Here is a 27,107-nt window from a genome sequence, read left to right on the forward strand (position 1 = left end):
ATATATTAACATACTTGAGAAACGCTCATTTTTTTTATTTAAGCTTATAATTTGACTAGTTAATTTATTCACAACGTTTTGAGTGTGTCCAAAGACTTATTCACAAATTTGGATTATCTCCAATTAGGAGTTATTTTTTATATTATTTTTTGACATCTCAACATAGATGAAGAAGGCTTACGGTCGTAAGCCCCGTAAATGCCCAGACTTTTATATTTTTCTTCATCTATGTTCAGATGTCAAAAATGATATGAAAACAACTCCTATAATTGGAGATGATCTAGATTTGTGAACAAGTATTTTGACACACTCTAAACGATGTAAATATATGTCATTATATTATAATTCGATATATTTATAGCACTTCTTAAGATAATAATAATAAAACCCTTATCCGCACCCCAATGGTGCATAGGGCACTGCGTCATATAAACGCAGTGTTATCTTGATCGTTTACACATGAAGGAAAGGTGATCAGCCCTCCGCTTCAGGTACCAGTACAGGGTAATATTTAATAAATATTACAGTAAAAATTTCACATATTTATTTTTACCCCCCCTGGGAATCGAACCCGGGTCCTCCAGAACGGTAGCCGAGCGTGCTGACCATTACACTACGGAGGCGGAGGAGGCATTACGGGAGTCCGTCTCAAGTTAGGTGTTGAAATATTCTCCATCTTCTACTTTTGTAGCGGCCTAATCGTAGGTCATGATCGAATTGGCAGTTTATATGCCAAGCCCATAACCATCGGCATTATAAATATCCCAAGGTGACATAAATACAACCTCAACTGCGCATTGTCTTCAAAAGCTATTTCAATACAAAGTACTTGGTCTAACCGCCTCCGGCGAGAAGCATGGCTGTGATTAGTTTTGTTTTGTCTATTAAAAAGCACCGAAAGTAATTTAACGAATCAATGTAATCAAACTAATATACCTACCTATTTATTTTTTTACAGTACCTATCTAGAATATTTTTGTTCGCCTCCGTGGTGTAATGGTAAGCGTGTTGGACCTTTTAGAGTTAGAGTTGCTAGCTACCGTGCTGGAGGTCCCGGGTTCGATTCCCTAAGGGGTGGTTGAAAATAATTATTTGTGATTTTACACTACTATATTTATTTAATATTACCCTGGACTGGTCACTGAAGCGCAGGAGTGATCACCTTGCTTACATGTGAGTAACGATCAAGATAACACTGCGCCAATACTATACAGTGCCCTATGCACCATTGAGTGTGGTAAGGTGCGGATGAGGGTCAGAAGAAGAAGAGGAATATTTTTAAAGTACTCAAGCTACTTTTAAAAATAAATCAATTATCTTTTTCAATGTGCCTCTACTGTTACAACTACGTTAAATTATTGAATTAACCAAAAATTTGGTTCTACAAAATCAAGCTTATCTAAATAAATCTACTTTTAATGGTACACATTGTGTTAAAGTAATAAATTTCTAAAACAATAATAAATTTCTCCTTGTGTGACTCTGAATTCATTTTATAAAAACTTTTCCTATTTTTGCAAACATTAATTGTTTAAAAATATGTATTTTTTGTAACAAATCAACATAGTCTGAATATAAGTCTGACTTTTATTCTTCTTCATCTATGTTGAGATGTCAAAAAATAAATAAAAAATATTGATATAAAAAATAACTCTCATCATTGGAGATAATCCAGATTTGTAAAGTATTTGGACACACTCAAAATGTTGGTTAAAAATACATTTGAAATGTATTTTCCATTTCCTACTTTGTTATAAATTTCCTTTTTTTAAATTAGGTAGATACCACAATAAAATTTGAAAATCATGGAATTTAGATTATGAATTTTCAAATGTTTTGTTTATTGAAGCCTAGGGTAGGTACCTCCATACTTGTAAATTACAAGTGAGAAGTACCTACCAAAAATAAATTTGAATTTATGGTTCTTTTTTTAAATTTGGATACGGTCGAGTTTCGTTTTTCATTTGTTTTTTTTTCATTAACGGAAAGACTAAATAGGATTTTCGTTCATCTATTTTTGTAAAATAAAGTGATTTATGTTAAGGAATCAAACAATCGGTTTTTAAGATATGCAAAACTAAGGTTGGTACATGAAATTATCGATAGTCACGTGTACAGAATCTTTATTTTTCGAATCGCAGTACGTTTCTTTATTTTCTTCTGAAATTCTGAAAGCGATTCGGATAGTCGGGGTTTGGACAATTGAATTTCTTATAAAGTACTTTTTTTTAACAATTCAGTTTTGTTTTCCAGTTACAAAATGGGAGTTGTGACATGCTGTGTCTAATGTAACATTACTTGGGTACATCATGGTGATTATTAAGGAGTGCTGTGATATTAGCATATTGACAAGCGCCGACTTGGTGAAGAATGCAAATCGTCTCATCAATGAAGTTACCAATGCAACTGGCTTCGGCTACTGGCGGAATGCTGATCGCACGAGGTATGTACAGGGGCATTTTATGACCGATAAAAATATCGCGCAAGAGATTTGACAATTGAAATAAAATACAACGTTCGTACAACGTTTGATTTCTTTGACAGTTCTACAGTTGCATTTGAAAAAACGGTATAAAAAAACATTTTTTTATTATTATTTGGCAGCTAGTAAGAGGATGTTTCTGCCAGTGTCAAGTCTTATTTTTATTTACAAACAAAATTACAATAACAATTCATTAAACAAAATCATAGTTTAAATACGTTTTGCTTTAACATTTTAGAAATTATGACTATTAATCATAATTATTTAGTCGTAATAATCGGCGGGTATGTATGAGGAGGTGCATGAACGTGGAAGAGGCGAAGAATGTTTGCAAAGACGGAGTGGTGTGGCGTTCTATTCTCTCTGCCTACCCCTACAGGGAAGGGGCGTGATGGTTAGTTAGTAAGTTTTTTTTAGAAATTATGACTACAATACTAGAATTAGGATCAGAAAGAAGAGTGGATACTTAGAAATAAAAACATTAAAAGTAGATACAATTTTTGTTTTTTTATTGGATAAATTTGATGAAAATTAGTCGGGAACTATAAAAGTTTTCAATGTTATTTTTTTCACTATGAATTTGAAAATAGATACAGTAAGTTATTTTTTTCAATGCGTTGACTTAACGCAATAAAAAATTGATCTAAATATTTTATATAAACACATTCTACATATGTATTTATATTTATGCACCTTCCCTGATATCCTTCAAGAAACATCTGAAATACTTACATTACCAAACCCCAAAATTATTATTCTTCTTCTTCTTTCGATGTTCGCTCCCTAGGTGGAGCATATGGCCAACACGAGACGTCTCCAAGTCACTCTGTCACGCGCCATCTCCTTGGCTTCCTCCCAAGTCAGTCCGGCGTCTCGAAGTTCCGCTGAGTATGTATAGTCGGTGAATGGTTGTCAGCGGCCTTCCGGGGCGCCGGAATCCTTGGGAATTATACCCGTTCATTATATCGTCCTTTCTTTTCAGGATCTCTTTATTCTCCCCCTCGATTCCTTTTCTAATCCGACTTCCAATGACATCCTTATTTTGTCTAATTTTTATATTTCTACTGTAATTACTCTAATCGCGTTTAAGTTATAGAGCCCCCTGCTCACTTCCTGATTAATAACAGCTATTAAGGAATAAATGTTGACTATTTTTATATTTTTAGTTGATTGTTTTAGCAATAAGTATTAATTGTTTTAAGTAGCGTTTTATATACTATGAATTATTGATCATATAAAAGGCCTTACAGACCCAATATATAAAACATCTCTATTTTCATATGTATATATTTTCATATTTTCATAAATAGATACCCAATGTGTAGATCTTACCAACTTCTTCATAAATTAGAGGATAATAATCCTACTCCACAAGTAGGGTTATGCTTTCTAGGGTATAAATTAAATCTAAGCTTAAATATATGCGTAGAAATATTATCTAAAAGTAAATCGCAACCACCCTTACAGAACAAAGAGATAAAAATGAAAATATGTAACTTTCAATACATTGCTTTAGTCGCTTAAGCCAGTACCTTGTACCGGTAGATTGTGCAATTTGAAGTGCTAGTCTGGTTGACGAAGGGTTAATAGTCATACTGTGCGGAGAGAGTTTGCAGCCGTCAGTGCGCAGGCGCAGGGACTAAAAGCGATTTGTTGAACCGGTTCTCCGGGCGATGGATCTTCATCCTGCCTCCGGGCAAAAAGTGGTCATGAAGTATCAATCGTCATTCCTGGAGCTTCCTTCGAGCCAGGTGTTCAGTGAGGTTGCATGAATAATGCAGATACATACCTCTTGCAGCGGCTCGGATTCCTCTCATTACCTTTCCCGATCCTTTCCTCTGTACTCCAGGACTCTCCAACCGCACTGCGATTACGTTGTGTTTAATACGCGGACGAGCTTTATCACTTATATTTTTTTAATTCTTTACAATTGCCTTGTAATATTATAATAAAATCTTTTGAGGAACTTATTTCAACAGACAAAGTTTCCGATCCATATGTCTTACACATTTGAGTATTAGAGGCCCTTAAAAAGTGTTAATTTACATCATAATAAAAAATACCAGTTGTTTGTGGCATCTATCACTCAACTGTAGGTGCTTTGCCAAATATACGTATTACAAAGATTACACGTAACACACGTAATAAACGTTTTATTTACGTAAATACATATTTATGTAAATTAAATAATTTCCTTATTTAAATAAATTTTAGTATAATAAAAAAGAATCCCTTATTTTGTTGTAGATATTTAAATTGCATACTTATTTGTTATATGTAATATAAAAACTATGACAAGTAGGTACTACGTATGGATATAGATACGAAAGGAATAAAATATATGAATTATGAGAAATTGTGTTTTACAATTATTTTCAAATAAATTGAAGATTTTCACGGCCACCGTTACTAAAAAAACATATGTATTTGTTAAGTTTATACACATACTATTTATTATATTTCCCATTTCGGACTCCAAAACAAGAAATAATCAATGTATAACAATAATTGAAAACCTGAAAAGATGTATTCATCAATTATTTTTATATTAAATTTACCCTTTTCCCTTTAATAATTTAAATAATATCCGATAACTTTATTTTTCATATGTACCATTTTGAAAACTGCATTCTTTATTTATTTTTTTGTGCTAATAAGAACTTCCCTTTATGAATTAAGTCAGGGAATAATTTTAAGTTTGACTTTTTGAGAAATCTTCAACATGCGCACTTTGTGCAACCTGAGTAGAATGTCAAACCTGAACGTTTCCTTGTAAATAATACAATCACAGAACAGGTGCACTTTGGAAAATATTGACTCATTCTACCATATGCAGTCAGGATGCACAAACTAGATCGGTTAGTTTTTCATTTTCTACTTATGATTGACTGAAGGGTTTGTTCTCAAACGAAGTATCTCGTGATAATTTCTATAAAAAGCTCTCATTATTTACCCTTTACTACTTAATGCAGCAGATTTTTCAATGAGAGTCCTAGAACGTCTCACAAACTGTATGTTGTGTTTATTACTGGTATAAATTTTATATTACTGTACTGTATAATAAGCAAAGAGTTGTCATCTTATAATGCAATTTTATTTTCTTTTGGAAAATTCATTGTTTGCATGAACGAGTTTGGTTGTGTTTATGGAATAAGTATATAATATTTCTTACTCTTTTAACATGTACTATGTTATTTTTTTATTTTATGTAGATCAAATTAATATTTTACCATTTTTAGTAACTAAAAAAAGTAATTTTTAATAATTATTATAGAACATTTGCGTCTGATTCTTTGTGTTTTTTTTGTTAATCAATGATGGAAAATAAAAGGCTTGCAATAGTTTAAAATCACTTGTATTCTTATTTCGTACATTTGGGTATACATATATATATACAGGCGTAACATATGTACAACTCACTAGGAATTTGACATTATTTACAATTCAGTGACAAACAATACTCTATGACTTATAAAATTTTGTACAATATGCACATAGTATAACATTAAAGAAATAAATATCCTTACAACCAGGTACTAATATATTACACATGTCCTTATACTAACATAGTAATTGGCTACTTTACATATCGGCTCATCGACTATAGAATATTATTAACACATAAATACTTCATATTCCGCGAGACGCAATCTATCCAACAGCCAAATCGAGTGTCATTGTTAAGACTCACTCCTAGAAGTTGAAGAACTGACTTGTAAAATACCACTAAGCAATGGTTTTACCAACTTCTAGGAACACGTCTCGTGTGTATTTAGATTTGAGATAATTTTTCAAGGAATTGTGCAAAATACGAATAATTATTGTAATATAATTCAATCGAGAAAAATCTATTTCATTTTACAATGTTCTATGAAACAACTTTGTCGTTACTCCGGTTAAAATAAAATGTATTTCATATAGATCATTGAAATACATTAATGTATTTCAATGATCTGTATGGATAAAGCAAATATTATTTACATAATATAAAACGATTATTATAAAATTGAGGCACAGATCGAAAGGTAAATTTTTTCGGAACATAAATACACACAGAGATCGAAGACACTTTTAGCCATCACAATCGTTATCAAAAATATATTTTTAAAACTGTATAAATACGTCATTCTTCACAAAACTTAAAACTTCTTGTTTTGTGTTTATAATACATGTCACGTTTATTCAAGACTTGTTACATCTGAGGAATTCTCTTATGGCGATTAACATTATGAAGTTATATTTCGATTCATCGGATTTCAATATTAAAATCTAAATCAGCCATAATTCCAAATCGTTCAAATATTTTGAAAAATATGTAAAAAAAACAAATAAAATTTCTCGTTTTTATAAATAGTATTATAGTTAATATGAAATTAAGGTATTATTCAGTATATAAGTGTGAATTATTAAGTAAATAGATTAACAGTCAAGCAAAAAAATGGCTATATAAAATCATTTGGAATTAAGGCTGATGCACATTTTATCACATAGCTTATTTATAAATATTGTATGGCGCACACATTCGAAACTTTGTAAAAGCTTTAAGAAAACAAGTTAATAAACAGGTGACTTTACATTTTTGGCTATCGATTCCAAAAATAATTTTTTAAGCGATTTCTAATACAAACTAAACGAATACACCTTTAAATTTAAAAAATATGTTGAGCAAGTACAACGTTCACATCTTTACCAGAATTTCGTCCCATAAATTGGGCAGATATGTATTTTTAAGTTAATATGGCTTGAATTTGCATTCTCTCCTCGTTCACAATAAAAACCTGAAGCATTTTAAAATTAATATTTCATACCGGGAGATCCTACGCCAAGGGATATATAGATATACATGATATGACATGTTTCTTTTAAATCAGTACTTTAATACGAAAACTTGGAGTGAAATATTTTATCCATTTCATTTTTTGATTTTTTAAAGTGCTATACAACGGAGGCTTTGATTTAACGACGCTAATAAATTCAAAGTGAGGTTAAAAGCCATAACTAATTTAATTTTTCAACTGGATGTAACGAAGGTAACGATTCATTAAAAATACATATTGAAGTTGATTGCTTTTAAAATAAGAACACATACATTCTTTTCCAATGTCATCCGAACGACGCGGACGGCCGGAAAGGAAGGGTTTATATTAACGGGCGAGGTTCCCGCTGATTTCATTCAACTGTCAGATCATTATCAACTGCCGATAGAAACCTCTCTCTCAGACGGTAAGTAAGAAATAACACGATTCTACCTTCGTTTGTCGGCAAATTTTATTTCTGATCGCGCTATTAATTTCTGCAACTACTCGATTGTAACCTTAAAGTATTTAGGTACATCAGACATGCTGAAATAACTTAAAAACAACACGTAATCAATGTGGAGTATCAGGTTCGTTCGAAATAATTTCTGCGCGGAACGCCATCACCGTTCGTTCGTGTTCATTTCCTCGGCAGGCCTCGCGCCGCGTGTCGCGCCGTGACGCCGCGCGCTGCTCGGCGGCGGCTGCAGTCCGCGGCGCCGCGGTGCCGCTCGTTCAGTATAAATATAACTTAGTCTTCTTAAGATCACAGCGCTTTGCGGATTTCACCGGCAACCGCAGCCCACCACGGCCATATCCTGGTAGTTCTTGAGAACTACTTTGTTCTCTTCATCCAGGTAAAGCATCGATATCGAGGAAAGTGCCGTGGGCACGCAGCAAGCGCGCGGTACGGCGGCCGGGTTCACCGAGTTCACCAACGTTTGCACGATCGCGTGGTTGGTGGAGTTGAAATGGTCCGCCAACGGAAACGGGCAATCACCGTGGCAGAAGTAGGCGTCGTAGCCGCTCGGAGCCACTATCCAGTCCGACCAGCCGACGTCTGCAAAGTCCACGAAAAGAGATCGGCGCTGGCACGTCTCGCGGTGGTCCTTGCGCCGGTGGCCGCGCCGGGCGGCGCGCGCGCTACGCGAGGGCGCCGGCTCGGGCGGCGGCAGCAGGCGCGCCGTGCCGTCGTCCGTGTAGGCCAGCAGCGCCGGCTGCCTCGCGCGCCACGCGCCGCGCCGCTCGCCGGCCGCCCTGCGCAGGCGCACGTGCCGGTGCTGGCGCGCTTCCGGCGCGGCGAGCACGGTCACCAGCAACCCAAAGTTTTCTTGCGGCCTCCACAGCCACCGCTCCACGGCGGAAGTGACGTCCAGCCTCACGTCTCCCGACTGCGCGAGTTTTACCCACTTTGAGTCCGCGAGCCGCAGGTCGGGCGAGCGGCGCCCCTTGACCCCCGGCTTCACTATATCGTACACTAGCACTTTGTGTCTGTGTCCCGAATCACTACCGGGCGCAAAGTTCACTCTGTCTCTAGATAATACTATTTCGGCCGCCGTGAGTGACTCTCCGTCAGGGATTGTGACGTTGAATGCCAACCGGAACCTGTGCTCTTCTTTAAACCTCTTGTCGATGTCGCTTGCTGGAAAGGAAAATAAAATTATAAGTTTACGCATTTCAATATATCAACTTTATATAGGCGCATACGGATTTGATTCAACGATTCTCTTCGATTTCTCTTTTTCAAAAATGTGTATACCTACTGCTTTAATTAAATTGTCTGAGAGTTTTGTATGTTGAGAGTGATTATAGTAAATGGTGTTGAATAGTGTAGCGTAGTGTTCGTACCTTCGTGCGTGAAGCTCCTGACAGTGTTGGCGGTGCGCGCGTGAAGCGGGCCGCGCGGCGACAGGAAGGGCGCGGGCAGCTGCGGCTCGGCCGCGCTGAGCTGCGCGTAGAGCGCGCGCATGGCCTCGGGCACGGGCGGGCGGCGCACGCGCTGCGCCGGGCGGCGTGCCGCGCGCTCCAGGAAGCCCGCCAGGCTGGGCGCGCCAGGGGCGCCCGAGGGCGGCGGGCCCGCGCCGGCCGCGGCGGCGAGCGCTAGGGCCGCCAGCGCCGCGCGCCACCACTGCATGCTCCTCACCACTCTGGGGACAAACAATAGTCACATAAGCATAACTCTTACATAGCAACATTTTATGAGTTACTAGCGTGTACCCGATGTACGTTGCAATGCCACTAAAAAAACCGTGAGTATATGGAAGCGCCTCATCGGGAGCCTCTCGCCTTCCAATTAAACACATTCGCAGCACATTCCTTGTATTTCATTCTTATATGAGTTATTATACTAATCCCAATATGCAGATTTTTTTGTTTTTCATCAATGCACTTATAAAAGGTGTGTATGCGCTGATAATTGTTACTACTGTATGATACCGATCTTACAAACATACTTATTGTTCTAGTACATCTTTCGACGAGCTGTCTTAATTAATTAAAAACTTATTCAAAACTATGGAACTCTTAACATTATTTTCGTATCTAAATCAGTCAATATTGAAAACTATATTTAGCTATAACCAATGTTAATCGGTCAATACATGATTCATGATTTAAAGCGTAATTTATATAATCATATCGTCAATATCCCTATAAGTTTTACACTCACAAACGTGATTGATAATTACTTAATATGATTTTTTTTAAACGCTTTGTTCTTTTTTCGCAATAGCATATGACTTCGAGTGATAGTTGTTTTAATTGTATTCGTTTGTCGATAAATATGTAAGTATGCATATCTTATGAATCGTTGCTCCTTAACATATGCAATATGTCGAACACGTGAAAAGCTCAATATAAATTTAATAAAGATTTTTTCTTTACCTCCTTTTCCAAAATATAATGTCCTTATATTACCCGTGAGAATAATTTATTAGAAAATAGGTATAATCATACATCAATAATTGTTTTATTTACATTTTTTTATATAAACTGTTTTGAGATGTAAAATAAATTATGTAACTTAAAACCAAGAAAATTGCGTAATTATTTACTGCTTTTGCTGATAAGTGAATCATAAGGGAAGTACAATAATTTTAAACGAACTAAAAATTGTTTACTTTGTCTAGTACAAAGTCTAGACTTGCTAAAACAATCGAGATAAATAATACGAGAATTTTCTCGTTTGAACTGAGTATTTTTGTAGATATTTGGTAACTTTGTTTGTTTGGACCGGATTCATTGGTAATTTGATAACTATTCTTGTAAAAAATATCAAAAGTTTTTACAGATTTCTACCCATGTTACGAACTTGAGAATTTTTTTATGTAGGATATAGGGCGTCGCAAAAAATTGATACAGTTCTTCATAGGAAATTAAGGAATGCAAAGAGAATAACTTCATTCTTTTATCACTGTACTCTCTTTTTTATAGAAAATATCTTATTTCATTTAAAAAACGATGCCATTTTTTTTTTACTTTCCGTGAAAGATCGTTTTAAAGTTACGTTTAATATAATAGTAGAAAAAAGGTTTAAAATTGTTATTACAATATTCACCTGCTTACATAAGTTTCCACACGCAGAAATATCTTTGTAGTATTTAATTTAATAGACAGTCATGGTTTTAAACAAAAATAAAATAGTATCCACGTAATATATTAAATATTTATAAATTGCAAGTTATGGTGTAATAATAATAATTCTGCCATTAAAATTCTAGGTCCTGAATCACGAGAAATATTTTAAGTAGTTTCATAGTTATATCTTAATATAAAGTTTTATTGGCCTTTTGTCGCATTAGCTGTATAAAATACATATAAAATATGTAAATACTAAATAGGACAAGAATTTATTGCGTACATTCCACCTGTTGGTTTTACTTTCAAACCGGTCCGTTGAATGTCAACAGTTTATCTGTATATTCTCCAATTTATTCCATTATTCACGATTTTATTTGTCCAACAAAATTAAAGATTCATAATAGGTCTTTACAAATGAAATCGCAGATTTTGTGTATGGCATATTTAATACTAAGTATCTTTAGTTTGGTCCTGAATTTCAAATAAATTTTCATTTAAAGTTCTATTTTTTTCCTTCTAAAGATCAATTATTCTTTTGTCTCATAGTAATTTTTTTCTTCTTATATTTTATAAAATTTATCACGATGGATTTTTATATAAGTTTAGACGGTAGACAATATCAACGTTGCGATGAACTCACCACTTAAAAAGAATTCTCTATACGTTCTAAATTTGATACGAGAAAATAAAAGTGCCGGTGGAAGCGGATTCTTGCCAAACTACGACCAAGCTAAGGGCGTGTTTGTAATACAGGTATAAAGTAATTTAAAACATCTAATTTTTAATGATCAAAATTTAAAAAAATCCAATACGACAAATGATCGCAATAAAAGCAAACGTCAACCAAAAAACGCCTAAAACGGACGATTTTCTAGATAAACCTAGAGCTCACCACTAATAATCTTGTCTTGTATTATCCATTATAGATTTTAGAGGTCTGGACACAACGTTTTTAGTAATAGTGTATTAAGAAATTTAAAGTAAAAAAATATAAATAATAATAAAAAAATATTATCTTGCATTTTCATCACGAATTTCATAAGAAGCCACGATATTATCCCATAATTTGCTAAACAGCACCGGTTTGTATATTAAATATATTTTATTAAAATAAATAAATATAAATTCATTAATTTAGGAATAACAAAATATGATGTACTTTATCGACTCAATGTGTATGTTTATAATAAGTAAATCAAATTGTTTTTCAATATCTGATTTACTAGACCGGAGTCAGTGTCATATCATAATATATCAAGTGTTTGTTTCATTGAATATCGTATTTCAGAAGTCACACACTCTGCATATTTTTTTTCATTTTACTTATATTTTCTTAAATGTGGATTTTTAAAACACTTCTCATTTATGATATATTTTATGAGAGCTTTCGTTTTTTCTTCTTTTGGATCTTTTAAGAAGATTTATACGTATTATTGTAGTTATGAAATATTTGTTTCAATAATTTTCTATTTTATACGCATAAAAGTGATTTTCATTGTACATATGAAAATTGCGATTTATTCAATGAGCCAAAACAAATATTAATTTGTTTTGGCAAAAAAACAAGTACATTATATTTCTAATGATAATGTGTAAAAAATTTTTTCAATAAAAATAAGAGGAAAGGTATTATTCTTTTTTAAACTATTTTTCCGGATAAAGTGACACATTCAAAATATATTATTAACTCAAGAGTTTTGGTTGTTTTTTTCACGTTTCATGTATGGTAATTATTTAAGAAGATTCTTGTATATTTTTTACTAAAACTATATACCCATTATTTATACCAATTTTTTCAAATGTTTGAAAGAATTCTAAAGAATAATTTTAACATAACTCTAATTATTATGTAAGTAAAATCTAATAAAATTAAAAAAATATATTTGTAAAATGACAAGGCCAAATAAACGATTTTGGATTTTTGTACAAAGTGTACAAATGGATGTGGATTTTTGTACAATTTTTTTGTACAATTAATGAATTAACTGGAACATGAATTAGTGGAGATTAATATTCTCTATACCGTATACCTATAGTAATTATTGTTCGAGTAAGTTCACACATGCGAGCGTCAACATTCGCTTATATAACATAACACGAGAGGTGAAATTACTGGCAGCATTCTTTAGTCCGAAGTACCGTTTCCTAAGTGACTAAAATGTACGATCCGGTGTTGGAAACGGACCGAATCTTCTCGAAACAGGGTAACCATATTTTCTTTATTAATGGAATATTCATAGCCCTGCTACAAATCTACCTTACCCTTAATTATAAAATGTAATTGTCTCTAAAGCTCAACTTTATGACATTAATGCAACTACAAAACAAACATTAAGAAGCAAAAAACATTTATTTGTTTGTGGAAATGCTACATTATAAAAGCTTTATCCGATAAAGCTTAAATTTTAAAAAATAAAAAGTTTAATATTTTATCAACGTAGCCATTTTATAATGCAATACTTAGCTTTCTTTTTAGATTTATTAATATTTTCATACATTATACTTCACGCATATTGAATTTTTTTACGAATTGTTATTAAGTATGTAATTGAATTGAAGTAATTGATTTACAACATTTTGAGTATGTCCAAATACTTCTTCACAAATCTGGATTATCTCCAATTATATGAGTTTTTTTGACATTTCAAAAATAACATTTTTAATATTTTTTACACGTGTGATCACTTAAACTAGCCTTTGACGGTCGTAAGCCCCGTAAATGCCCGGACTTCCGTATTTTTTTTCATCTACGAGTACGTTGAAATGTAAAAAAATAAAGTAATTGATCATGAAAACAACTCTAAATATAGAATTACGTAGTCTTGTTTAAGTCGCTGTTCTATTAGAAATGATTTGAGACGAGGTCTCTTGGCAAATAACATTGAGTTTGGCGACCCTAGCACGAGCACAGAGACACGTGTAGATAAATTGAATACACATACGAGCTCTCGTGTTGAAACTCGGAGGTATTTATTATTATTTGATGTGGAATTCAGTCTAATTACATCTTCAGAAACTGTCCGTTTTTACCCGCCACAAAAAAACGATTATTTTCATAACCAATATGTTTTGAAACGCGGAGGAATGTGAGGCAACATTTCAACCAACCGTAATTCCAAGTGGGGGAAATCTAGCCGTGTATAGGCCGCTGCTATTGGCGAACATTGTAACTAATGACATTATTATTTTATCGCGATTTCGTAGGGAAATAATATTAACAGATATATTATAACTCTACGTAGAGTAATCCTTGGAGGGTATTGGAATCAAACGAAATATTCTCCCAACCCATCAGTTTTTAAAAAAATCGGAAACATTAAATAATAAAATCGTCTCATCTGCAATTTCAAATTATCACCATACAGAAGAGGATTGAAATGAAATATATACGAAAATCAGTGAAAATTAGATAATTTTCCGTTAATAACTAATAGTTTTAACTGAATTCTTTAACTTTGTTTGTCACCCTCTAGAAACTAAAAAATATTAATATTTACATCAATTCTTGTTCTTTTGAAACCGTTAAATTCTTGTTAGCAAGCTAATCATTGAATATTAAAAAAAGAAAATGGATTTTCTTTCGACATTAGTTTTGTAGAAATCGTTTAATCTGAACCCGGTTTTAGTACGCGATTCTAAAGAAGGTCAAGTGATAAGTAGAGGACATGAAAATATTACCACGTTTCATTATTTATAGAGCCATTTACTTATAGATTAGTAAATTATTATATAATATTTTTCCTCAAGCCAAACCAACCCGGACGCGATATTAAGAAAACATAGAAGCGTGCAAAAATATATACAAATTTATTCAGTGTAAGCTTTGTATAAATTTACCAATATTACAAATCTTTTCCCTCTTAAAGTCAATTAAAATTTGATGAAACAAATAACGCGATGAAAATGTGACCAGTTGCGCTTCAGGTAAATCGATATTGGAGTGAAATAAATCCCTTATATTTATTTGAGCCGTCTTGAAATGGATGGCGTGGGTAAGCTTATGCATGTTTACCACTCCGCGGAGTCTGACAATTTAAACATTGATCAACGATCCAACCCTTATATTTTATTTTTACTTTTAAAAAAGTTAAATTAAATTAAAAGTATTCACAAATCCAACAAATAAGTCAGAAACCCTTTCTCGACAACGATTTCTAATGGATACCTGGGTTAATTTTTTCCTCTTAAACTAATACAGTAGAGTCTCGAAATCTCGACACTCGATAACTCGGCCACATCCTGTAGTATTCATATAGGTATTTTCATGTAGGTATTTTCTTGTTGGTATTTTCATGTAGTAAAGTCTAATAATAAGTAAAATGTAGTAAATGAAGTATGTACTTTTTTGTAAGTGTATTTGGGCAACTTATTCTTTGCTAAATTCTCAAACAAACATTACGTACAAGTAGAGTTTTGTATTTTCTGAGGAAAGACTCGTACCTATTATTTTTTAACCACATCCCGATAACCCAGCATTTTCACAAACTTGCCATCCTTCGGTCCTCATTAAGCCTAGTTTTGGAGACTCTACTGTGAAGCAGATTTTTATTAACACTACTCAACCATATTCTCAACTGGGAAGTTAGTAACAATTGAGTCATTTTCCATTTAATTATAAATCGGTGTCAGTAAAAATAATCATATCGGAGCACGTACTAAGACAAAGATTTTTTTTTATGGTGCTAGTTTATACATAGTTTATTTTTTAATAAACATGTAGAATTCGCAAGGGTTATTTTTTTTAAAGTGAAAATTATAAACTAGAATATTATTACGGTACTCTGTCATTTAACTCCGAACTGAGAATGCAATTTATGGTAGAATCTTAAAACTTTAGTGAAGTACATGCAAGTCTCTAAAACAAAATAAAACACTCCGTATGTGTAAAAAAACAATACTTTAATATCACTAAAACTCTTATTGAATTATTTAAAAATAATTAAATACCAGTTTGGGTATGCAACGTGAATAAATCAATGAAGTAATGTGTCTCTTGATTTACGGTCTACGTCTTTAACTAAAGATTTATAGTTCACATTGAAGTGACTGAGTAAACACTGAATATCATTTGCTTAAATTAAAATTATATTTGGAACTTATTTACAGCAATTACTGTCTCTCATTTACATAGAGCCACAGGTTGTCCCATAAATGTCATATCGTATTGAATATTAATAATAATTTATCTATGGTAGACCTACATATTATATTGGCATCTTATTAAATGGTTCTCCATCGAAATTTAGCGTTAGTATTTATTTATGTAAAATACATAATACACAACTAATCAAGGGTGCCTCTATTTAGAATTTGTTTATTCTTTTTATCTATAAGAAAACTTTTTTTTTTAAAACGTGAATTTTTGTTCGGTTTATTAAATTGGTGGAAACGATACGAGAAAAGATGCATATAATTTTAAAAATATCGTAAATATAATTTTATTATTAATGGATTATTTACTTAGAATACAACATCCTGAAATGAATGATGTATTTGAACATATTATACAGTAAGATAAATCTATAAAGAAAAAAGGCATCAGTTGTGAATTATTATATTTTGTCATCTTTACCATTTGTATATTGAAAAAAAAAATTTTTTTGTGCCAAAAATTTATATCTTACTTTTATATTTTTGTATAAAAATATTAGTAAAATTAGTATACGAGTATAACCACTCACCGAGATATTTATGTCTACCGGTTTCAAGACGTACCCGTTTCTTCATCAGGACAATCTCTACCACAGCATGCAAAAAATACTACTCGTCACTACCATAGCACTATTGACACACTTAAAATTACACAAAATGTTCAACACATGCGATTTAAGTCAACATGTGTTAAACATTTTGTGTAGTTTTAAGTGTGTAAATAGTGCTATGGTAGTGACGGGTAGTAATGTTTGCATGCTGTGGTAGTGATTTTCCTGATAAAGAGACGGGTATATCTCGAAACCGGTAGACATAAACATCTCGGTGAGTTTATTATTAGATTAAAACCAATATTTTTAGCTTTTCCACTTTTTTATTTGACCAGCGACCGGGTTTCGTCGTTACCGACATCATCAGACCAGTCTGATGATGTCGGTAACGACGAAACCCGGTCGCTGGTCAAATAAAAAAGTGGAAAAGCTAAAAATATTGGTTTTAATCTAATAATAAATTAAAAATGCAATTCCATCACGAAGTGTCAGTGGATAATATAAATCTCGGTGAGTGGTTATATACTAATATTGCTAACATTTTTGAACAAAAAATAAAAGTAAAAATGACTAACCACAAAGTAAATGCTTTAAATATGTAGAAATAATATTGAGAATATTTATATCTTAATTTCCTTACTATGGTATTTAAAAATAAAATGTAAGTAACAAAAGCTTACGGTTAGAAATTATTGTAGATAATTCGATTGACCGTCTACATACATTAGGAGTCGAAGTAAGCAATGCTTATTTTTAAATGTTTTAAAATAATTAAACTATCTTTATACACATAATGTTTATATGTTCAGAAGATTAACATGTAATTAAGATAAAAATGTATCGTGAATTTTCGAGGCCCCCGATATTACTTTACTATCGTAAAATTATTGACACGTGCTTGAACTCTATTTACACTCTTATCAATGCTTACAATGTTTTAAATAAATTATTTATAAACATTTACGAAAAATCCAAACATGAAATAAAATTTTTCGGAGAATTAGAAAGATTTGCGAAAAATTCGAAATATTATGTAATAAATAGTTCTAACGAATAATGATAACCTTAACATATGGAAATCAAAACAATATCGTTAATACATGTACTGTATATATTTGTATTATTTTATTTAACTTCTATTTTTAAACAATCTAAGTGGCTGTATTAAAAAAAGAATTAAATTATGGTATAGCGTAAATTAATCATAGATGTTTTTATTTAATTTATCCCAAATATTTTCTTTTCATTGATTTTTATTTTTCAAAGAAGTTTGATATTGTCTTTTTTAACACTATTTAATATTTTTTGTGACAGAATGTTTGCTTTAAATTAATATTTTAAAAAACATCGTTTTTAAAATTTTTGCTAAAATGGTAAATATTTTTTATATCAGAAAAGCTCGATTACTTTAGTATTTTTTTTATATACTGTAAATATATTTTTATTAATTGATGAATAACGATAGTTATAATTCATAAACATTGACGAAATGTTGATAATTCTGTCATTCTATTGGAGAGTAGAGGAGGTAATGTTTCAGGAAACTGGAACGGGAATTCCCGGTTATCGAGTGAGTAGTGAGTAGTGTACCGAGTATTGAGCGCCGAATGGCGAGTAGGCAGTACGCAGCATACTCGCAGTGTGCAGAGTACAGTAAATCGGACTGTAGCATTATACGTAGATCGGCGGCAGTCAATATTTGGCTGCTCCACTAAATACTACTCTCCTTGACCTGGCCTTGGCAGCACCTCCCGACACCTGTTTCTAGTCTCTTTCACTCGCGTTACGATTCGTTACATTATATCGGTAACTCTGTCTTTCTCTCGCATTATGAATCATTACAGGTTGGTAGTTCAGCTCGTTTCGCGGCCATCGCGATAACTCTAGCCGAGAGCACGTGTAGATGAAATGTAAAAAGAAAACACATTCTAAAGCGCCAGCTCTCCGTTTCTCGGCGCTCGAAGATCATTCTCCGCCTTTCCTCTGCGGCGCGCTGTTTTGCGCGAATCAAATATACAACATCCAAGCTGCAACAACAAACTTTAGTAACGTAAACCATCACTTCAAATGGAAAAAGAACGCCGTACAACGTACTAGGTATAACTATGAAAGCTTTTCCTGTCACGAAACTTTCACATTTTTTTCCACACGAATGGAACATATAACTTTCCTAACATTGGTTTTAAGCGGTTTTAAGAATCGCAATATTATTGTGAATTGAATGTTTTCCAAAAACCGAACCGATTATCAGAATTGCTTTTTTTCTCTAATTAACATGTAGGTTTCATTTAAGACAAGTTTACTCTATTTATATTGCATCCGCAATTCTCCTAATACCATTGTTAAACACTTTTTTCCAAATTGTAAAATTATGGATATCGTTTATCTATATCTAATCTGTAAATAATTATTAACATGGGATTATGAAATAGTTTTTAGAGTAAAGGAATTTCCACGTACCAAGTTCATGAATCCACTTAGTTAAACTTCATCATTCATACAGACTTATCGACCGGGTCCTGACCTGTGACATATAAATATATGAGATAATGAATAATAATAATGACTCTTCTGTTCACCAATCACTCTTCACATGTTGTTTTCTATATGCATCGGATGCGCTATGCACTGCTCGCGACTCTTGCTTGCAAAGCACATTAGACGCTATGTACCATCAAGATCAAGTTTTTTTCGGTGATTGTATAGGGGGCGGCCATTAGTTTTCGGGTTTCCAACCCTGTAGCGTGAGTGAATTATCTGGATAATTTAATAATTTAATTTCACTTCCTTTTTCTGGAGTTAAGTCGAACCAAACAAAAATAAATAAGGTTGTTGACAGTTAAATTTCCTGCAGGTATGGTTATAACCGTGTTGAGTTTAAGTTTTAAAAATATGCACAATTCAAGAATGCGGCTAGCGCTAAACTGTCGGGTGTTCCGAAAATCTGGTTTTAGACTACCCATGACTTGACCCCCCTTGTAATGTTATATAATAATTTCGAAAACACCCAGGTAGATTTAATTTAATATGGAAAACATTAATCCATTTCTTTTCTGTTTACTCGTTTACAAATTTGTATTTGAAAATATAGCTCTTAATGATATGAGTTATGAAATATTTTCCGGTGTAAATACAAATCCATTCACAATTCACCTGTTAAGTGTAAAAATAATTGTTGTCAGGTAAAGATATTAAGTCGGTATGTTTCTTCAGCCATTTTATGGCGGTCCCACTGTCACACTGGGGGTTTATGGTTTTCTCTCTCTGTGACATTGTAAACTAAATGGATCTCTACATAAAAACCTGGCGCCAGCAAGAATAATGAAAACATTCTACCGACACTGCCTGGAGCTATGTGTGAAAAAACTAGAGTAAAAAAGCATGTCGGTATTCTCTAAATGCGCATGGTCTGTTATTTACCGCAAATAAGCATATGCATAATATAATCATTATAGTAAAATGAATACTTTAGGTGCAAATGAGAACATAGTATTATGAATCAATTGTAAGGCGGGGTCAAATGTTCCCAAAATATTTATAAACATCCGCGTGGGTTAATGTTTAGATGAAATACAAATGTACATTTTCATTTTTAATTCTGAAAAAACCTCATGGGTGGGGGTTGAATTTTGAAGTGAGTTTTTTTCAATATTTATCGTCATGTTTTAAATTAATATTACACACGCGAATATCAAAATACCAACAAAAAATGTTAATTTGAAGAGATCAAGATTTGAAACAGTTTTCTACAGTGAAAAATACATATTTTGAAACAGTAATACGTCTTAATGTTGAAATTTTAGAAATTGACTGCAACATATGATTAAAAACGCTATTGATAGAACAACGCGAAAATACATATGTGTATTTACGAACATTTCTTACTTAGGTATAGGAAGATTTATATGTATTACATTATTGAAAAATCAAAAGTAATGGATGAAGAAAAAATATAATTTACGAACTATTCGATCAGTAAGAAACCAATCACTTCGCCTGTGTGTACAAAATCAACAAAATTCTCAGAAAAGTTATTAATAAGCGTAAAGCGTAGAGTGCCTACCCAATCAAAACAGAAATTAAACAAGCGCAAAAAGAATTTTCTCTACCATCACAGAAATTATCGGTTTTCAACGATATATTTATAGTACATTGGTCATATAAATCAACAAACAAAATCTACAGATAGAAATATATAGTTAAAATATAAAATATATGAAAACATATTTTTAAAAACTTATTACCGTTAATTTACCGCTGTATCTCTACAAAAGCATTGTTTTCGTTTTGGTGAAAACGGTATTAAGATTATTAATATTATGGTTTCTATTTTTATTTTAAAACATTTTGAAATTTAAACATAAGGATCAATTATATGGTGGTGAGGTAACCGAAATGTATGAAAATAGATCCTCGTGCTACAAATAGATTTTTTCACAAGGTTGCCCTCTTCCTTTCATTAAAAAAAAAATATGATACAAAAATACCTGGGTACTATTTTATATACGTATGACAATTCATTATACATACGAGTATATAAAATAGTACCCAAGTATTTTCTTTATTTTGGTTCATATTACACAGTTTTTTGTTCTCCGTAAATATGTAATCAAATATACTATAAATGTATGAACGTCCATAAGTTAGAACAGTATATTTCAAGAAACATGCATTTCGTAATATGTATTTGGTTAGTACTAAGCGATTAGTTCATAAAATGATAAAAATTATAGTCAACCAACTGTCACACCAGTTTAAGCCAAACTTTTACCCTACAGCTTTTTCCTTACTTTATTTATGTAGCTTTTCAATATTATAACCTTATGATTATGATTATTATGTGATGTGATTTGTGATTATTATTATATGAAAATTAAACTTTGGTTCATTAAAAATTAACATTGAAATTCATTTGGACAGTAGGCACTAAGTAAGTACATACATAATGCAGGCATTTTTTAGAATCATAAAATCAATGAATTATCATCAAAAATAACCTTTTGCCCTAAAAAAAACTTTTTTGGTGCACAATTTGAGCAGAAAACGCCACTTTTTTTAAAACTATGGCCTGTGTTAAAAGAAAACCATGATATTTAATTATTTTTATTTTTAGGCCAAATAGTCATAATCCGGTGCTTGGTAGCCGACTTATTTGGTTTTACTACGCCCAAATTATTTACATTTTTCAAAGCGAGGATTAATATACTTATTGTAATAACCCGAAAACAAATAAACAGTTTAAATTAAACGTTAACAAACGCTAAAATGTGCTGATATATAATATTAAATATTATTAAAAGAACCAGTATTTGAAGCGTGGCTGGAACTAGTCAGTTAGTTTATATCACATTATCATACATGAATTTTAATATTAATGAAGTAATCAAGATAAAATAAATAAACTCTCTTCATAGTAAACTAAAGCTTACTAGGTATCCACTTGATACTGACTATGTTACCGACCAATAAGCGCATATGTATGCATACACGCGTATCGTGTATACGAAAGATACGTATAAGAACGGTAACATCACATATATTTTTAAAATATAAAAGTTGGAAACCGAGTAACTCATTTCCTCCAGAGTTGTCTTGATAGTTGGATTGTACTGCAAAAATTTATTTTTATTTTTTAAATTCTAATAAGTTAGAATATCAAACTTAGTTACTTATGTAACGAGTTCTTTTATTCTAATATGAAATAATATGGGATATTTGGTATATTATTGTTTCTTATCAGTATTTAAAAATAAAATTAAAATAGATACGCTGATCACTAGTTCCATTAATGAGGTTCATTTAGTTGTGAAAATTGTAAAAGTAAAGTGATAATTTTGCTCTGAAATTTCCTGCCTCATATTAAAACATTAAATATTATAAAAAAACTAGCAGGATTTTCCGGCACCCTTAGCTTAACTTATATCATCTGAATGTCTACAAATATATTCCGGTCTTGCCTTTATAAATGTTTCCAATCGAGACCGCATCAATTCCTTGCAGTGCCCCGTATATCCTTTAAGTGTGAATCGGACGAAAGAAGAAAATTATAATTTATCCAATCTTATGTCCAACCCTAAGCCTATTCTTGTAGAGCCATGATGCGAATATTGTCGGGGTGACTTGCCAGAATTGGATTATAATATAATAGATAATCTTTGTATGTAAACACGTGATAGGTGTTGTATCATTAAATTTTATTTATAGAATGTAATAACAAACTCGGTTATGTAATGTACACATTCGCGTAGTCAATACAGAATAATTTAATATACGAGAAAGTAGTTCTAATAAACACGATTTGTTGTGTATACTTAATGTGCCATATATTATATATTGTCTTTGTGTACAGTTCTCACATCTTTCACTTTCATATACATAGCATCTGACCTTTTTTCGCTTTTCCAAAAGATATTTGTATAAAAAATATAAAGAGGAATTTGACTGATGTATTCAACGTCTCATTTACCGAAATTTAAATTATGCATTAAAAACGCGTCGAGATTATTTGTATGCATAATCAAAAATAAATTTGATTTGACTTGAAGTTCATTTTTTGACAAGCAATGTTACCTTTAAGTACTTTTATTTTGTTTTAATTGTGTAAAAAGGCCGTGAAAATTTTATTTAATTAGAATTATAGATTTATTTATTGCTTTAAATATCAAAAAAAAAAAATTTTAAAGGGTTAGGTTAGGTTTGTCCGCCTCCGTAGTGTAATGGTCAGCACGCTCGGCTACCGTTCTGGAGGTCCCGGGTTCGATTCCCAAGGGGGTTAAAATAAATATTAGTGATTTTTTCACTGTAATATTTATTCAAAATTACCATGGACTGGTACCTGAAGCGGAGGGCTGATCACCTTTCCTTCATGTATAAACGATCAAGATAACACTGCGTTTATATGACACAGTGCCCTATGCACCATTTGGGTGCGGATAAGGGTTTTATATATATAAAGGGTTAGACAAATGTTCTATTTTTTTTACCTAAAATGGGTATTAATTTTTTAAAGATCAAATTGATAATCCGGTTAATCCTCAGGTTCTACGTTATAACTTTCATTATTAAAAATTAATTTTAAAATAATTTACACCGACTTAATTCGTTAATTTAACAAGTATATCCATATGTCAATCTTGCACTGGAAAAGAAAAACGTATGTAGATGATAAATATTCCTTTTTATTGCTATGCAGAAAAATCTGATACAATCAGTTAATTATCGTCAATCTATTAAGCAGTATTGAACCACTAAAAAATACTAAAAAATAATATTAAGCAATGCTGCGAATGATGAAGACGATTGTTTGCTAGCGCTGAAATCTGAAAACATGGTTTGTGTCATGTAGCACGTACCACAAATAATAACCTCAAATAGGAATCAATAGTTAATTATTGAATAGTATCATTCATTTACAATATTCGTTCAAAGATGAGTATTGTATGTATAAAGTACCTACTTAAGTGAAACTATTACACAAGCAAAAGTTTCACAAAATAGTGAGACAAGACATGACAAGACATCTGCAAGACGGCTGCGGCTACATGAAGGGGAAGCCATTACACATTGTTATCAGTTTATTTATTAAAAGCACAATGATAGCGGTCACTGTAATTGCCATTTCTAAGTCAAAGTGCGGGAAACTGTTTTATTACAAAAGGAAGACATTAAAATATCATAATATATAACTACTTCCATAACATGCAATTATCAATCGAGTACGCGTGCTTTGCCAAAAAAAAACAAACAAAAAAATATGTAGAACTAGTTTTTAGATTTCATTCTATCATCTCTTGAATGTACCGGTAATTTTCACAATTTATTTTTCAACGGAATTAGAAAAACTTGAAATTACCACAAATATATATTTTTTTATGTAATAAGTATATTTAAATTTAAAATCAGTTTTACACTTTCTTACTTGGGGACATACTATCCGCGTTAAAACTGATAAGAAATTTATAATTACATTCTATATCACTATGTAGCAATATGCATTCTGTATTCATATGTTCATACATATCCACAATCCAGTATAAATTTAAATCAAGAAATGTTGTAAACATGATTTTTTTGTTTCCAATAATTTATAGTAAACTGAGGTGATTCGGATTTTCTTTTATAATTCGTCATACATTTGTACACCATAATGGCTTGGTTTATAATTTTGAAACATTTTATAAAGAAATCCATCGAATTTGTCGTTATTTTACGCGTTTATCGAAATTTTTAGAAGGAAATAACGCCAACATCTGATTCCTCTCATCAATCCAGGCCAAATTAGAGCACACGAAGGGGTTATTCAGATAACATATTAAATCCAAAACAAAACAATTAATTACAAAAATAAAATCATTGTTTCAAAACCATTGCGACCATACGTTCATAAAAAATATTATGATGAATTGATTGCACACAAAAAAAGCGCTGATATGATTTAAATAAAAATAGTCTGTACTGGTGGTTTGCATTAGATATAGTTTATGAGTTGCAAATTCATATATTTTTCATTAAAATTACGGAGCTCTACCTTGAAATTAATATTTAATTGGTATAATAACATTAATTATCATATCAGAAAAAATATGTAGCTTCACATCTTTTTCTATAAACCATTAAAATATAGCATCCACCGAAAATTTCATCGACCAAGTTACATTCGTGTTACTTATTTTAAAGTAAAACGAGTATGAAGTTATCTATAATAATTATTTATTACAAAATATTCACTTTATTTTAAAATATTTCAAGATCTTAGTCGCCCTGCGACCCGAATAGCCTCGGTCTACTGTAGAATGTTTTCAAGCATTGATTAATTAACCATAAGCAAATTAAATTGTTTAATTAGTTACAAATGATTATTTTTAAAGCTCCCATTTTCTATAATCGATCTCGAGGTAGTAAGAGTGGTTTCTGGTAAAATATAAGAAATCGATCTAATGCCTCTTTAATTGTTGATAAAGTTATTCGAATTTAAGATAGCGGATGATTGAATTATGTACAATATATGCCTTGTTATCAAAATAAACGTATTTTCATACAATGTATCTTTAGCAATAATAAACGTTTATTGAGGTATTCGGGTTTGGTAAACAATTTCTATATGTGTTCCATCATATTACATTTTATGAAAATGGTTATGTTTTACATCACACGTGTTTTAAACAGTAGTTTGGAGAATGATTTGAGAAATTCAATAAAATATAATACCTAGCATATGCTTGTATGTAAAACGGACGACACAAGTAATTTGTGATATTGAAGCGATGGGAACTGAACCCGGAACTCGACATGAGCATAATGTTGAGTAGTGATTTCGCAATTATAGTTTTACGAGAGATATTATGAATAGTAGATTTTATGAACTGGTTTAGTCAGACAGTTATAGTGCAGCGGCAACCGGCAGCCACTCGACTGAAGAAAGACAATCTCGCAGCCGAGATGCAGCAGAGAGAAACACCATCGCACCGAACTGTAACCGACGTCCGACGTCCGACGTCCGACGGAGAAGCGAAAGCTCCGGATCTACAAGTTAAATTAAACTGAAAATACCTTGAACGAAAATCTCGTCATCCGTTAGAAAAGTTCTCAATTGTCTGCGCACAAACAGTAATGATAACATCTCACGAAAACTCCAATATGCGATACGTTTTCATAACATAAGTCACCACCATTAGGAATTTTCATCACCATAACACTTTTTCGTGGGCACCAGCACTCACATGTCACTTGAAGCCACATTCACAATAAGGTATTAATGATCGTGCTCAGAGCGGAATGTATTTGTTTCGAGTTGAAAGCGATGGATGATCGCGAGCGTGCGTCGTGCGAGAAGCGCCCAGACATACTGGCAACTGTTGGACTCGCAGCGGCCGCGCTGCCTGCGCCGTCTGCCCGGACGGCGACCAATGGGAGCGCGGCGCGCCGCGGAGGAGGGTGCTTCTTCAGGGAAATAGACCACAGCCTAACTCTGGAAATGGACCTAACCCCGCGGACACAGAACGCCCTCCACGCGGAGACGAACAATGCCGGGAAAGCTGTACTACCCTTCCTTGTGAATGCATGCGTCCCTACACTGCCTACTCGTGTACAAGTATGTACGCACGCCCAGGATTCGGTTACAATGTAGGCGCGTCGCATTCTTGTTACTTCAATTATTTTTTGAAAATATTAATTTACCATTGAATAGTTTTTTTTAGTTTCCTGATTTAACATTTTTCTTGGGAATTGAGCCAGCCGTTGAACCATGCATATTTTCATTGGTCGAGGATAATTAATCAAATTATAATTGTATTAAAAATAAAATAAATACATACATACATTCTGCCAATATATGGGCACAAAAAAGCTTATATTTTATATCTTATGTAAGTACCTACCCACAAACCCAAAAAAAACACTTTCTTATAAGTGCCATTTCTAATAAACAATGGGCAGCAACGCTACAATTGGACCACCATTAAACCATTCCTAATCATAATTTTCCTCTAAAAAGATTATTTAAAAAAACGTAGAACGATCATGTTAAGTTCATGAATTTATTATTACAAT

General features: G+C 32.4%; 2 protein-coding genes across 2 annotated transcripts in view; one reads left to right on the forward strand and one right to left on the reverse strand.

Annotated features, from left to right (window-relative positions):
- Positions 1 to 1,983: 1,983 nt before the first annotated feature.
- Positions 1,984 to 27,107, forward strand: part of Slh (sec1 family domain containing Slh) — a 101,314-nt gene continuing 76,190 nt past the window's right edge. Inside the window, exons 1-2 of the mRNA XM_088270249.1 lie at positions 1,984 to 2,082; positions 2,254 to 2,443. Coding sequence (XP_088126375.1) covers positions 2,371 to 2,443 — 73 coding nt within the window. The 5' untranslated portion in view covers positions 1,984 to 2,082; positions 2,254 to 2,370. The remainder of the gene's footprint in view (positions 2,083 to 2,253; positions 2,444 to 27,107) is intronic.
- Positions 7,398 to 26,406, reverse strand: dpp (decapentaplegic morphogen). The gene is made up of 3 exons (XM_088270336.1): positions 26,109 to 26,406; positions 9,127 to 9,425; positions 7,398 to 8,920 (listed from the first exon to the last, which is right to left on the reverse strand). The coding sequence occupies exons 2-3, from the start codon at positions 9,410 to 9,412 to the stop codon at positions 8,064 to 8,066; spliced, it is 1,143 nt and encodes a 380-aa protein (XP_088126462.1). The 5' UTR covers positions 9,413 to 9,425; positions 26,109 to 26,406; the 3' UTR covers positions 7,398 to 8,063.

The sequence above is a fragment of the Brachycentrus maculatus genome, unplaced genomic scaffold (assembly GCF_059751285.1).
Source record: "Brachycentrus maculatus isolate JH-2025_06_01 unplaced genomic scaffold, ASM5975128v1 h1tg000378l, whole genome shotgun sequence".
Classification (NCBI taxonomy): Eukaryota; Metazoa; Arthropoda; class Insecta; order Trichoptera; family Brachycentridae; genus Brachycentrus; species Brachycentrus maculatus.

What these genes read in the sequence shown, in the direction of transcription:
- dpp (XM_088270336.1), bottom strand. Translation starts at nt 9,412, where the DNA reads ATGCAGTGGTGGCGCGCGGCGCTGGCGGCCCTAGCGCTCGCCGCCGCG. An exon ending in CAGGAGCTTCACGCACGAAG is followed by an intron (nt 8,921 to 9,126) that starts GTACGAACACTA and finishes TTTCCTTTCCAG; the next exon opens with CAAGCGACATCGACAAGAGG.